This window comes from Homalodisca vitripennis, chromosome 3, assembly GCF_021130785.1.
Source record: "Homalodisca vitripennis isolate AUS2020 chromosome 3, UT_GWSS_2.1, whole genome shotgun sequence".
Classification (NCBI taxonomy): Eukaryota; Metazoa; Arthropoda; class Insecta; order Hemiptera; family Cicadellidae; genus Homalodisca; species Homalodisca vitripennis.
Window position 1 is genome coordinate 193,556,329 of NC_060209.1, and position 15,944 is coordinate 193,572,272.

The following is a 15,944-nucleotide window of genomic DNA, read 5'->3' on the forward strand; positions in this document are numbered from 1 at the left end:
CCTTGTTTCATAATAAATCGAAAAATAGCCTACTCCATGAGTCGTACTTCCTGTCACCAAATTGCCTCCTAATAAGCCTAGATGCACAAGTCACCTCTCACTTTGGAATAATTAATTTTTGTTCTTTTAGTTTCTGTTTTCATTGATTGATATGTGCTTGATTAATTTATAATTTTATCATGAATAATTATCTTCGCCTCTGGGACTTACCTCGAACTGAAAAGGAAAGTTTTTTATTGGCAGAATACATGTGGCGACTGATTGCGATGCATTCAACTCAATTCTCGCCAACACCGCTTCCTTTTGGGATACAGAATACAATAACTGTTCATCGTAATGACTTGTAAATTTCAAAATAGGTCAAATAAAGTCTGTTCTTTTGAATACTGTTAATTTATTTTGATTCTCTATAAGGAACGCTTGTCCAAAAATAGTGGCCTCCAGATAATAGCAAAGTACTAAAACTCTTGCTGAATTCAAAGATTGCATTTCCTTATTTTGTCCTATATATTATGATATTCTTTAGTTTGTATTTGAGTTTGTTTCTTTAGTTTGAGTTGTTATAAACTGGTTACTGTTAGTTTTAGATATATATATATATATATATATACATATATACATATATATATATATATATATATATATATATATATATATATATATATATATATATTTATATACACCCTATTTATTGATTTTATCAAATCAACAAATTATTTTAAACAATCAGCTTACATTTACACATTATTGTATGAGCTGTACAATGAATTTATGTGTCATGATAAGAATGTATTCTATAATTTATATAAAAAACTCAATGATTTATTTCAGCCAACAAAAAATCCACCACGCACAGATGATATTCTTGGAGTAGTGAACCACCTTGACCACCTGGTTACCTTATTGTGTATCGAAATGCGATCAACCCACGAGAGTAATCCTTGCCTGGAGTTTCTGCTCAGTGAGAACCTACTCGACAAGTTATTCTTTTGGAGCACCCGAACTGGGAGGTAAGCTTCCTAGAGATAGTATTCGAAGCAGTATGAATAATCATGCATGACTTTTTAAAAGTAAAAAAATTGTTTCTCGATGGGTATTACATGATTTGATATGGTGAGAATTAGCCTGCAAACGCACCAACTGTCTTGTGATGGTTTTCATTGGATTTCAATTGTCAGCGGTGATGAGACGTACTTACCGTGACGTTCCGAGGAGAGAGTTTCGTATGGATGTTTGAAGATGAGCCATCACCCACAATGGTCAGGAAACAATGAACTGTGAAATAAGTAATGTACGCTGTTTTCTTCAAGCTTACGGGACTGGTCAATACTATTACGCTGGAGAAACAAAAGACAGTCACAGCAAGGTTGTATACTTAACAATGTTTGCCTGTTCTTCAGGACTTAAACATTAAAGGTATGATTTTGCAAGACGATAATGTCTCGTCTCTTCTGCTGAAAAAGCTATGGAGTTTGAGTTTCTTCGTTTGCCAACTTCTTTTGTCTCTTCTGATGGACACTGACTCCAGATTTCAGGAGTCAAGTCTATGACAGTGTCAGATTTCAGATGCTGCACTAAGCTGGAAGTGAAATGGAACTGAACTTGAACATTTTTAATGTTTTCAATAGCTGATATAAACATGTTTCCTCTAAATTAAATTTTCTGTTTATGAAGTTTCAATCTATACTTATTAACATATTTACATAAAAAAGTGCTATATTTATTCCGTGTTTAATTTGCAAACTGCTTGACATTAGTTACTGTGTCAAAAATATATAATCCATAAATGGTCATATCATACTTTTTGCAGATCACCGACTCAATTCTCATGTTCTATCAAATAGTTTAGTTAAAAATAAACAAATCTAAAGGTTATGTCCTTTTATGGATTGAAAGTCAGACTGAATCCAACTTCCAAGGAACCAGAGTTTGAGTTATATAATTACAATATTCTTTTGGATCTGAGAAAAATTTAAATTGAGCTCTTATTGTTTTGCAACATCCTTAGTAAATTTATCTTGAGGGTGATTACTTCCACTGTTTGTACTTTGATAGATACGGCAACGCTCTGAAGCTGGAGCAGATCCGCCTGTACGAGACTCTGGTGAGCCATTCTCACGCTCAGCTCCTGATACACGAGTCGTTCCACCGGCCGCTGCAGGCCTTGCTGGCTTCTTGTGTCAGCCAGCTGTTTCCCGTCGAGGTGGAGAAGCGGTTGGTAGTCCTGCTCAATCAGCTGTGTATCTGCCTTGTACAGCACAGCCAGCTGCTCACTCTCTTCTTTCAAGAGGCCAAGGACGGTCAGCAAGCAGGGTCAGTTTACAGCTGTTTCTCAAGTTCCATTTTTATTTGTTTACATTTGAATCCAGTTAAGATCCATACAAAGTTTACTCATTTAATATTAATATTCAGATGCATAAAATCTTAATGAACATGAAACTTCAAAGAAATAGTAAGAGGTAATCAATCTGCTGAACAGTCTGGTTTTTAATTGACAACTATTGATTGCTCCAGGTTTACAATCTTCTCACTGCTGATGCACTATGTACATCGAGATGGAGCTCTGGGACAGCAAGCTCGCGATGCCCTTCTGCTGTGTATGGTCCTCTCCAAGACCAACCAACCAGTGGCAGAGTTCATCGCCCACCAGTCTACTGTCTGTCCAGTACGTTCTCCAATTCTGACTAGCTCGGTTTTAGGTTTTTCATTCATTTGAGTAGGTGGAAGACAGGTTTATTTTTACTCTATACAAGTTTTCCTTATAGTGCACTTTACTTACGATTTTAGGAAAAAGAAAGATGTTTGGCTGTGAAGCAAGACAACAAAATGAGAACTGCAGTGTACTTAACCCATTGCGGATCACTGACGAGCTGGGCTCGTCACGCAGTGGCCGGGCCTAACGGCACGATGACGAGCTCAGGTCGCAAAAGCGGTCTGCCTTTAAGTTTCCCTCCAAATAGTTCTATTAATGTCTGATAGATCGGGCGATTGTCTTCAATTGTCTACTAAGAGTGTTTAACAACGGTCTACATTTAGAGTTTTCAAAAATTTTATAAATATCCTACAGATCGCAGTTGTATGTCGAAGTTGAAAAATCATTCATATGAGTTTACTTTTTGCTTTTTAGCGCTTCTGATTGGGTGTTTTCCTCAGTTGTTATTATAATACTTTTGAGGTTAGTGACACAACTAAACGACGCAGACGTACATGTTGGCGGGTTTAGTCTAGACAATGGCCCGGATGTTGTAATCGCTTCGCCCGAGCCGCTTTATTTAGACTATGATTCAGACATCATCCCTGCCACCCCGGAAACTTGCTCGCGTGTTATCGTTCCTACGTCACGGATACCCCAACAGGCCCATGTTCCATCTGAACAAATACCTTCACAGCTGAATATTCTAGTATACAATAGCGAGCGATACGATGTGGCGCACCATTGCTGTTCGTTCGGCCGGCCGCTGACCGTAAATTAATTTGTGCCCGCGCGCGCCAAAACAATACGATCTGCAATGGGTTAAAATATAATATCTTTAACAGTGATCAGAATTACACATTATCATTAGTTGTATTTAATTCATTAGTAATGTAATATAATATGGTTCCGTGACGGTTGAGACAACAATTTTGCACAACAGAACCGTTCCAAAATGAGCAGTACAAGGTTGTAATATTTTTCCGAACTTATCATATATTCATATGTTGTTATTAATATATTAAAATTGTAATAGTGAAGAGAATAATATAATGCATGCAATAATATACAGGGTGTACCTTAAGTCAATGATAATATTTGAAGGAATGATAAGTTATGATTAGTCCAAATAACATAACCTGACCTTGGTAAAAGTTTCTTAGTTTCCGGGATATCCTCAGTTTAGTTGAAAATCATAAAAACTAATACTTAAGATTTATACGTAATAATGTACTACTTCTACAAAAATTTTAGTTTTCTCATAATTTTTTCTTTAAATTAAAGTCATAATGATAGGAAATCTGGTGGAAATAAAAAAGCCATCAATGTTTTCTCATTAACCCTTTTAACCCCAGCCATTTTTCCATGGACTTGCCAGAAAGCCCATGGCGATAAGGGACCGTAGTGCAGAATTGAGGGAAAAATTCATCTAGTTTTCTTATTTTTGAAGATAATTTTTAGGTTTTTGTTTTAAATTGTTTACAAATAAGTGTACTATTAGATGTAATAGTTAAAAAGTACTTTTACAGAATGATTTGTTTTTTTTAGCGTATTTATACATAAAATTTTTTTTAATTTTTTTTATTTTTTATAGTTTGGACATACATAAACGGTAGAAAAAAAAAATTGTAGCCCCTGAAAAATGAAGCAATTTTGTTGTACACATATTTCTTACTACATACACAAAATTTTAAGAACTTTCCTTGATAAATGCAGGAGATATATCCAATTAATTGTATTGCTGCATAAGCACTTCTTTATATATTTCCACATACACGTCAGTAGAAGTATACAGATATGTTTACTTGTTTTTGCACTTTTGAAATAATAACAATTGTAAAATAACACAAACTAATTGTAATGGTTTGTAAGACTAAAACTTGTTTAATTTTTCAAAAAAGTAAAAGAAATAATATTTACAATATTATATACATTTTATGGTACTTTGGGAATGGGGTCAGATTCCGTTATATGCCCCCAACGCTTAAACCTTTTTCAATGAACTTAGAACGTTATAAAACGATGTAGTTGAGTAACAGAACTAACATTCCATTAATCAACAAGCATTTCCAGGTATTGTGATCGGTATTTTTGTCGCTGTTATCTTATCTTTCTCGAGAATCCCGATTACAGCAGGCCGCGCGGCGGGACTCTGCAATCACTTATCTACTAGACCGCTCGACTTTGACCTCTGTCTGAGGATGGGGAGGGGTTTGCGATAAGACAATTCCTGTTTTATATTGACGAAATATTGTTCTACGCTAATCTAGTAATCAGTAGAAGCAAAATGTCAAATAACGATTCATGTATGCGTGTGGTCGGTATAATCCCAAAGTACCAGTGTTTATCAAAGTGTTTTCACTCACTGGTAACTTTTCTCTACGACGTTTACTCATGTTTTTTTACTAATAATACAATAAATCACACGAAAAACAACCGCTTTCAATTACGCAAACTAATTGAGGTTATAAGTCAGCATACAACAACAATGCAACTGAAGTCGTCTGACAACTGACATCGACAAATAAACTACGCTCAATGACGACGAAATACGATGCCAATTGGAAGGTTTATTGTTTTTGCATGTAGCCCGTTTCTTCACCGACTACTATACCGAAACTGATGGCATTTGGACATATTATTAGCCAGCTACATTAAATTCTCGAGACGTCCGGTATATCGGACGTTGGGCATTTTAGCTAGACCACCTCTGTCCGATATACCGGACGCCGGGGCTAAAAGGGTTAAATTGAAAAAATTTCATTTTAAGGTATTTAAAATTCATTCTCGAATGATTAAAAAATGTATTTTTTAAAGAGAAATCTAACAGTAAAATGCCATTTTAGGTAAAAATACATGTAAATTTTGTGGAGATTTCAAAATGGCATAGTAATACTATTTGCTATTTTACACTTTACATTTAAATTTATTACAAAATAAACACTTTCAATTGGTTTGAAAAATGTTAATAACATTAGTGTAGGGAAAGAGGTACAGTTTTCACTACTAAGCAGTTTTTACTGTAACTAACAGTACAATAAATGTTTAAACTGCCTCCACCAGCTCGGTTGGATACAGCTGTAGTATCTTCTTAAAAATTTACATTCTAATAAATGACCATTGATTCTCCTAGCACATCTGAAAGAATTACATTCTTGAGCAGTGTGGCGAATATTTTGTCACAGTTAATCAATATTACCTTTTTGTTCAACATAGACTTTTATTTCATGAATTATATAATTTGTTTCTGTAATTTCATACATATCATATAACTTTAAATAAGACCTGTACAAAATATTACTTACTCATATTACTTATAAAAGAAAGCAGTACATTTCATGACAAGGAGCAAATGAATTAATAAAATAAAATTATAGTATGGGCGTAACGGAAAATTTGTTGATACAGATGCCAGTAGCTATGCCAAACATTTGATAAAAGAAAATTGGATGACTTAGTTGGGAGTTGAAAAGTTGAGGAGTTAACTAACAATCACAGAAGAACGTGATATGTGTTAGCTACCCACAATGATTGTATTGGATAGAGTCTGTTGGTTACTCAGCAATAGTGGTACTGAGCAGTTTGATGTTGATTTGAAAACCAGGTAAAGGGATGATGAAATTGATTTAAAAAGAAACCAGTTAATGCTAACCATATTTAGTACTCATTCCAGATTCAGTTTCTGTTGTTCCTTGTGGACAACTCTAGTTAGTCTGATAAAACGGTGTCTCAAGCCGATGTCACTAATCGTGTATCTCGAACTCCAGGTGTTGGCAACCGGGCTGAGTGGTCTGTACTCGGCTCTGCCCCGCAAGCTGAGTGTGGCTGTGGAGGACTGGCACCGGTTTACACCCGACGACGTGAACGAGATACCGGAACTGGTGGCCTTCATGAACAACCTGGAATTCTGCAACGCCGTGGTGCAAGTGGCGCACCCGGCAATCCGCAGTCAGCTGTTGGAATATCTCTACCAGGGGTTCCTCGTGCCTGTCATGGGTCCTGCGCTGCTTCAGGTAATCAAGCAGTACGGTTGTAACTAAAGGAAACACTTTCAAGTTATGCAGGGGTCTATTGTAACGTTTATACCTCAACAGTATTTCCTTAATCTAAAATGAAGCATAATAAAGTAATGTGGAAAATACAATCTTTATTTTGAATAACATCATGAAATGTTATTTTGTTTCAAAGAAAGGAACATGTAAGTCACGCATTACAAAATTATAGCAAATTATAAAAATGAGCTCAGAAAAATTACTGATTGCGAAATCTCTGGTAATAACTAGGTATTTTGTTTCTTGATAAGATTTTCTGACAAATTCGGAGGCATTTTAAATTGTTAGTAACGTTGATATTGTGGATAAATTGGTGAAGGTGTGATTTTAGTGTTTAAAATTATATTAATTTAGTCGGGAAAGTGTTCAGAAAGGAGATATATCAGAGCAGTCAGCACCGTGAAAAATGGATTATACAATGAGGATTAATGGTAGAAAGTGCTAACCATTTAGCTAGATTGAAGTGAGTTGTCAAAAGGAAAAACTTTCTCTGGTAGTTGTTATTTTAGACCACAATAACAAAATTATATGTTGTGTATCTATCTGTTGGTGCTAGAGTTGGCAATAGTGTTCCTAATTTCATTTTAATTTAATTTAGTTTTATATGCCAACATTTATTTATCATCTTGTGAAGTTATATGTTTTTAGAAATGTGAGGTTTTAAAATAAACATTCTTGCTTCAAACATTGGAGCAAATTTCAAAATTGTTTCAATTTTTTTTAGATAGAATATTATTAAAACTTTTTGTTTTCATTTTGTAAGTTAAAGGTGCTGTTACACTTTTATTTTAGCTTGGCATGACAATTTTGCAACTGTTCACGCTTTTGGTGTGGTCTTTCTCAAAAGCTTTACTTTCAGCAGTATAGTATTTACTGCATCTTTGTGCCCAAGCAGTCCTAAAGCTGTAGATTTTAAGGAAATCAATAAATAGTAATTAAATCAGATTTGGAATATTTATAAAAATAAACATTCTTATTAATAACAGTAGGCATATGATTTTTGATTGTTATATGAGATAATATATTATTTACCTTTCAGTAATAGGAGTTTAAAATGATAGTCTAAAACAGGGTTCTCAACCTGGGAGTCACAAAAGGCCATGCCGGGTGTTACAGAAGAACAAAAATTTAAGTTTTTGTTCAAGAAAGTTTAATGGTCCATGATGTTTGGTTTCCAGATGACGTAACATTTTCTATGGGTTTCATTGATTCAACACACAACACACTGCGGGTTATTTCCACGGGGTGTGAATCTAAACTTCAAATAAGACTCATATTTCCTGCATTTTTGTTTTTTAGTTTGATCTGCCTCCTTACTTACTGAAGAACTTCTTTTTAAAATTGTATCCGTTACAACAGATAATTAAATCAAAACAGCAAAATAAACACGTGAAGAGTAAGAAACTTACTGGTTAGATCGGATAAACAGAAGACCAAGTCATCGGCACCCGGCAATTAGTTCATAAAATCTTCCCACAGGGCATGCTGATGCGCTTGTCTGTAGGCTGTATAAGCTGATCAAAAAATATATTTTTATTTCGTTTTCTTGTTACATATTATCGGTTTTACTGTTGTACTTTTATTACTGGAAGAATAAATTTAGTTCTATGAAATGTTTAATGAGGGAATATCATAAAATAAAACCACAGCATTTTACATTGATACAAGCCTTATTTATTTAGTGGTGTTAAATGCTTCACCCTTCCCCCTCCTCTCACCAATGTATGGTCAGGGGTTGTCAAAATTTTAGACACAAAAAGGGTCTTAGGTTCATAAAGGTTGAGAATCCCTGGTCTAAATGATGGAACTGATATGATACAATTTAGCCCACTTTCCTAACTAAGTTATCTCTTTATCAAAGTTTTTCGTGTCTTCAGTATTAATCGCGGACATACTATAATAATTCTTTTATAAATTGTGAAATATTTCCAGGTAAAATTTGTAACAGGAGTGTCCACACCAAAGATCAGTTCAATAGATTATCGTTGTTCTACTAATATTTTTATTGTCCAGGACATAAAAGGACACAGACATGTGTTTTTTAGGATGGAAAAAGGCATTTTTTAATTGTATCAATCTATGTAAAGACTCGTTATTCATGTATTTTCTTTATAAAGTAATAACTTCAAACCCTTAATTATCATTTTACCATATTCTATTTGAAATAAAGGTGATACTGTCAAAATCAAATAATTTGTCAATAAATTAGTAAATAACTAAATTTGTAGTTGTAAATACTCTTGAGACTGTAAGTGATCTTTTGTGATATGTATGTATACACAAGGAGTTAGTGGATGATCTGTCTTTTGCTGTGAATTTCTTTTAAACAAACCAATAGACAATTTGTTTTTTCTTCCAAATTTCTCTTAAATGGTTATGTCACAAAATTTTATTATTTTTAACTACTGTAATTAATTAAGATATATTATCAGTGTATTGTTGAAAGTGAATTGGATTTGTCACTTCAGTAAAGTGGTAACATTCAACAATATTGAATAAAGTATGTAAATTTCACTTGTTTTGAATTTTTACTTATTTTACTTATAAAGTATAATAAGTAGTGATTCTAAACAACTAAATGAAAAATATACTCATTCTAAAATGAAAAAAAAAACTCAAATAAAACAATTTTCTTTTGGTACACGCACAATAAGTTAATTCTGTTAGTAATCTAAAAAAACTTCATTTTTAAGAAATATTATCAATTATTATAAAAATGTTGTTCGAAGATATTGGTTAAAAATAAATAAGGTATCATTTTATTTTTAAAATAAAAAAAAACTTATCATAAAATAATGTGGTTTATAAAAATATAGTAAATAGTTACTGAGTAAATAGACGTCCGATTACTACTCCAAAAATGTCCAGTGATCTTTTTATTTATCTTTTGCATAAAACAAGTAGTGAAACAAGATATACTCTTTCTAAAATTAAAAAAAAAAACTAAAATAAAATAGTTTTCTATTGATACACAGACAATAATTCTGTTGATCATCTAAAAAAAACTTAATTTTTAAGAAATATTATCTACCTTACAAATTTTGTTCCAAAATATCTGTTTAAAATAAATAAAGTGTCATTTTATTTTTTTTTAATTGAAAAAACTTATCATAAAATAATGTGGTTTATAAAAATATAGTAGTTACATAGTAGTAGTACAATTACTGACTCCAAAAATGTCCAGTGACATAGAAATCGTATGTAACCAACTCAATCCTTCATTCCTTTGTAGATTTGTGGTTTTACTGCTATTTTGTAAAATTTATGAATCTATTTTAACGGCAATTACTTGTCCACAATAATAAAATGATCAAATTAAATTTTAATAAAGGTGATTGAAGGTTTGAGTTGGATACAATAAAATGTTTCACTGATGTTATATGTAAAGTTTGTAAGGTAAGGTAAAGGTTAGGTTAGGTCATGATGTGGCTTGTACAGGAGACTGGGATGACGGAGGGATATGGTTTCCCCTCTCCACTGCAGCTGGTCAGTACTGTGTTGGTTGTGTGCTCGTTGTGATCTATGCATGACTAACCCCCGACCCTCACCACTAACGTTGGTTTGTTCTTCTCTATCAGTAAATATCGTGCGATGGTATTCCAAGGAGACTGTGAATCTACATTCGCTTTTTATTATTGAAGTAGCAAATTTGACATTTCTTAACACCACATGTAATCCGACCTAAAACTTTCCCAGATTTTTAATTTAATGTTTTTATTTCATATTGTTTGAACTTGGGTCATTATAATTATCACCACTATAGTACAGTTTATCTTGGTTAACTTATGCTTTGGTTGGAGCATGCTTGAAAATTTCACAAATACAAAACGCATTTGTCATAACTAAACTCAACCGAATACCTCCTAATTTAAACTCGTTTTAGTGGTTTTCTTTAGTTTTTTACAAGTAGTAACTGTTTGTAAGATGAAATAGTACGAGACAAAACATAAAAGTTGTATTTCGTCAAGTATAAATTAGTATTGAGTAAGGTGTGTTTTATAAATTAGTTGTATAATAATCAGTAAAGATAAAAACTAAGCCAGTAAGTTTTCATTCATATCATGTACCTGATCGTATTGAGCAGCGATATGGTTTGTGAAAACCTAAGGGAAGGGCAAAGTAAAGGCATGTGAAGGGAAGTTCTAGAAGAAATGGTGATAGGTAGACCAAAAAAAGAGGGAATGGGAAAGTAAGAGTTGGGTTGAATGAAAAATTGCTACAAGATGGTTGCGAATGGTTTTGCGGTTGGAAGAGAACAGGATTCTGAGAAAGTGATTAGAATAATAGATACAGCACTGAAGATGGAGGAGTGAGTGTAGGAAATATGTTTGAAGAGGAGAGATTTGAGAAAGATTAAAATAAAAAGGAAGATGTTTTAAACCTTGATTCATTTTGAGAACTTTATGAACACCAAACTTGTCATTGTCATGCAGTAACTTAAAATTATTATCTAAAGTCTTTAGTAAAACTTCAATTTGCTAAAGTTGATTTTCATTCTATTTAATACCCATGTGCAATGAATGCATAATACGTGCAATAAACAGTTCCTGTTCTTAATTTACGAAACTATACAGAGTCTCCAAAAAAGAATGCTGGGATTTTTAACAGCCGTTACTTAAAAAGTATTGTAGTAACTAAACGGTTTAAACATCAAATTGAAGTTTAAATAACTTGAATTGAATTGAAGTTTTGGTATCAATTTACAATAACGTGTCCTGAAAACAATAGTGAAGAAAAAATTCGTCGGCAACAAAAATCAAAGGAGTTATGATTTTTTGAAATCCTCTGAAAACTCTGTTTTTGACAGTACCTCTGGCAATACTATCCATATTTGACAGTTTGGTATTACTCCGCGGCTCTCTCAAATAAAGAAGGAACGCCATTTTGAACTATTTTGTTCCTCCGTGTCTATTCTTAACCTCCTAGAACCTCCTTGGATGTTCATTAAGGTAAGTGATAAGTTACTGAAATGATGCTGACTAGTACGTTAATCCTGTCAACGATGCCTGCCCGCTGCGCAGTGCTGCGCACTGCTTGCTCTTTTAGAAAAAAAATTAACTCGAGCTTGCAAAAGTCGAATCCCAGATCACGTGATGCCCGTGCTCCTTAACGCAATAATGCCCGAAAGGCATCAATATAATACAATAATATACTTTCCCCCCAGTTTATATGCACCTGTGATAATAATACTTGGCTATAAATGCCCAACCCATGAAAAAAAGTCCATTTTCCATGGTCACGCTATTGTAAATAAATACCGAAGTTTTAATAAGTTTTGATTTCTGTGTGGCATGAGATGCCAGGCATGTCAATCACAATACGTAGTGGACTACCACCGTGCAGCTGTTCTGCACAAGTCAAGGTCAACATTTCCTCCCATGCTACACAGAAAACAAAACTTGACGTTCAAACTGTTTAGTTATCTCCAATAGTTTTTAAGTAAAGGCCGTTCAAAATGCCTGCATTCTTTTTAAAACACTTTGTATTAAAAGTCCAGCTTTTGAAATCCCAGGACCCTCAATATGTGGAAACATTTAAGGTACATTATTCGTTGTGGGAATGTTCAATATTAACAATAAAAAATAGAAGAACGAATATTACGATCCTGATATTTCGTGATTTAGAAATAAAACAGGTTTATCAGGTAACAGGTGGAGGAAAGTTGTTAAGTTTAGGGAAAGGAAAAGTGGAAAGGAAACAGTAATTAGTCATCATCGTCTGCAAAAAATGTCAATATATTTTTGTTCTTAAGAATTTGTATAGTCACCAAGAAACAAGGAAGGCTTTACAATTTAGTATTTCAGAGAAGCTAGACGTCATGTCCCTTAGATGCAAGTAATTAAATTTTTTTATTGCTTATCTCTTTTATATAGCAATTAAGGGTTTTTATGCTTTATGTTTTATAAATTCCTAACTAAAGAGTTATATTTGCATTGTTTTCAGTTACAATCGTTATACATACAGCTAACAGGGAGTGTTCCTCAGGTATTGTGTGATCTAACTTGTGTGTCATTTGGGCTTCAAAATAAACAAGAATATTAGATATTGTTAAGGTTATATTATTCTAAGAATTTGATGCGGATTTCAAGTAATGTGTGCAAGTATAATACTGAACTAAACAAATAATGATGAGGTATCTTAAAATTTACATAAATCCTACACTGAACCAATAGGATAATATAGCGAAAAAAAGATGGATAGAGCAGAGAGAAAGCATGGACATACACACTGTATTGTATCAGATTTACAATATATTCATAGTTTGCAAAAATTAAAACCGAGGGTAAAACAAACATCTAGTCTAATTAATATAATCATAATATTTTAGATGTGATAATTTAGATATTTTGCTTGACACACAAAAATTACTTTGTACAAATATGTTGATATTTTGCATGGGCACTGAAATGGTATACACCTTAAATATTACCTACTTCCGTTGTCATAGAGTTTTGTCACATTACATCATAAATGCCCCCGCTTAAAAATTTATTGATTCTATTTAGGATTCCTCCCAACTGGTCTAAAACTGTTCAATACATATTAAACTACTCTAAAATAACTGTAGCTATGACACATGTAGTTAACACGTTCACTGCGGCACTATATTGAGTGAGACAAATCCTCTCACTGAGATAGCGTGCCGTAAGATGTCTAGATAGCGTGCCGTAAGACGTCTAGATAGCGTGCCGTAAGACGTCTAGATAGCGTGCCGTAAGACGTTTAGATAGCGTGCCGTAAGACGTCTAGATAGCGTGCCGTAAGACGTCTAGATAGCGTGCCGTAAGACCTTTAGATAGCGTGCCGTAAGACGTTTAGATAGCGTGCCGTAAGACGTCTAGATAGCGTGCCGTAAGATGTCTAGATAGCGTGCCGTAAGATGTTTAGATAGCGTGCCGTAAGACGGCTAGATAGCATGCCGTAAGACCTTTAGATAGCGTGCCGTAAGATGTCTAGATAGCGTGCCGTAAGATGTCTAGATAGCGTGCCGTAAGACGTCTAGATAGCATGTGATGTCTAGATAGCGTGCCGTAAGATGTCTAGATAGCGTGCCGTCGATAGCGTGCCGTAAGATAGATAGACGTCTAGATAGCGTGCCGTAAGATGTCTAGTATCTAGATATACGTGTTGTAAGACATCTGTCACTGTCAACATGTTAATTTACATTAAAAGGCAGACTGGTAGAGAATTTTGTATAGAAATAATGATGTAAATTAAGTTAACATTCATACAATATATGATGGATCAATTATTTGTCGTCACCTATTTCATGACTAAATCAGACATTTTTTCAATGCAGTCACTGACCAGCTTGCACAAGATTGCATAACTTCTGATTTACCTGACTAAGTAGCAAATCTGTTATCATACTAACCCCTCTTTAGCTGGTGCATGTACTTTGTGCATGGTCTGAAACTAACATAATCATAACTGGATCTTGATCTAAGGTTTTCTAAAACTTACATAATTCTATTACTTGCAAGAAGTAATTTTAGTTTGTGTTATTAAATGTATCTTGTATTTATGGGTGTTGATTTATTTGTTTGTGAATTATTAGTTAACAGTTGTATGGTAATAAAAAACCAGTTTGAAAAAAACAGATACAATAAATCTGTGAATAAATACATATTTGTATTTTATGTATGGAAATACAATTGAAATAAAAATTGTATGTCTTAATACTTTATTAACAAGTTTTATAAGCTTGTTTCATTACATCAAAATCAACAGGTTTCTGTAAAACATTGATTATGTTACCAAGTTGGTTTCTATGTTGTGTCCACTTTTAGTTATTTCTACATTGCCCTGAAATAATAGCACAGACAGAATAAGAGTAAAAAGAAGACTGGCTTCTTTGTATTAGAAACTGGTTCTCTAACTGTTGCTGGCTTACTACTGGCACATTATATAAATTCAGAATAACGTATTAGCTTAGAGTAAACAACTGAAGTTAACAGAGTATTTTGTCAGTTCAGTGATTGTCACAAGTTTCTTTGGCTAATTCAGTAGCCAGAATTATTAATGACATGACAGAGCCTTCGTAAAATCACTTGGTTGTCCGTCTGTGCTGTAACTCCTGGTAGAATGGTCCTATAGACGTGAGACTATATATATTGATTTTGGGACCAAAAGTTCAAAGGACAGCCATTCTGCGTGATAAATCTTTGTTACATTCTGGTGCGATCCTTCTATACTCCATTATATTGGTTTTTAACAAGAATATGTTATATTCCATTTTACAGTTTATTATTTGTTTGTTGTGTTGCTCAAAAGCCAAGTCATTACAGTGTAAATAATAAATCATGCTATTGAATGGGTTGCATGCGTTTTGGTTTGTATTCATGTTTGATTAGGTTAAGATGTACGTTGTTCCTACCATGTAGTGAGTATAGTTATATATCTGGAGTAACAAACAATCTTGCTTTGTAATATACAAAGAATCCATTTCATAGAATTTAAAAAAGATAAATTTTAGTGTAACTCCTTTAGTACATATAAATACTTAAAGACTTATAAGTACCTAAACACATTTTATAGGCCAAATTTGTTAGTTTCAGTATTTTAAATGTATCTTTAAAAATGACTTTTGTATAACGATTTCCTGATTGTAACATTACATTGGAAAAGGCAATTATATTAAAATACTGAAATGTATTAGAACAATGGAAACTTTATGCAACAAGTTAAGTGCAAGAAACTACTTGCTTGTTTTATGCCATCTTGAATTTTTCACTTCTCAATGAGGACTGTTCTTTAGGAGTTAAAAATTCATCAATGTAAATAGGACAAGTTTTATATTGTTTTTCAAGGTTCTGATAGGGAAAAAGACAGTCATATGAAAATAGTAAATTTGGCTGATAAAGTAGCATTAATTTAATTTTTCCAAAATAGAATACTATTTAGTTTTAGTACAGTTTGTAAGATATTAATCAAGAACAAGACATAAGGCATGTAATTTTTGCGGTTAGTTATGTGCTGTTCCCGGACATCCATAGGTTACCCAGAACTAAGTAACATGTGTTTTTTGCTGTACCCAGTGTAGGTTGAACTGGCAGATATAAGCCAACCACCATTATTATTGTTATTATTTTTTGTCTTTATTTCAATATGAGGGCCATTGATGGTTCCAAAAACAAAGGAAAGATTTATGTAAAACATTGTTATAAGTTATGATTTTCCTATCAGTCTGAATTGCCAAG

General features: G+C 33.3%; 1 protein-coding gene across 1 annotated transcript in view; it reads left to right on the plus strand.

Moving 5' to 3' along the window:
- LOC124358536 (FHIP family protein AGAP011705) overlaps nucleotides 1-15,944 on the plus strand; it is a 40,750-nt gene that overhangs the window by 2,765 nt on the left and 22,041 nt on the right. The window contains exons 2-7 of the mRNA XM_046810835.1: nucleotides 832-1,010; nucleotides 2,056-2,313; nucleotides 2,515-2,665; nucleotides 6,460-6,705; nucleotides 10,183-10,230; nucleotides 12,688-12,729. Coding sequence (XP_046666791.1) covers nucleotides 832-1,010; nucleotides 2,056-2,313; nucleotides 2,515-2,665; nucleotides 6,460-6,705; nucleotides 10,183-10,230; nucleotides 12,688-12,729 — 924 coding nt within the window. The remainder of the gene's footprint in view (nucleotides 1-831; nucleotides 1,011-2,055; nucleotides 2,314-2,514; nucleotides 2,666-6,459; nucleotides 6,706-10,182; nucleotides 10,231-12,687; nucleotides 12,730-15,944) is intronic.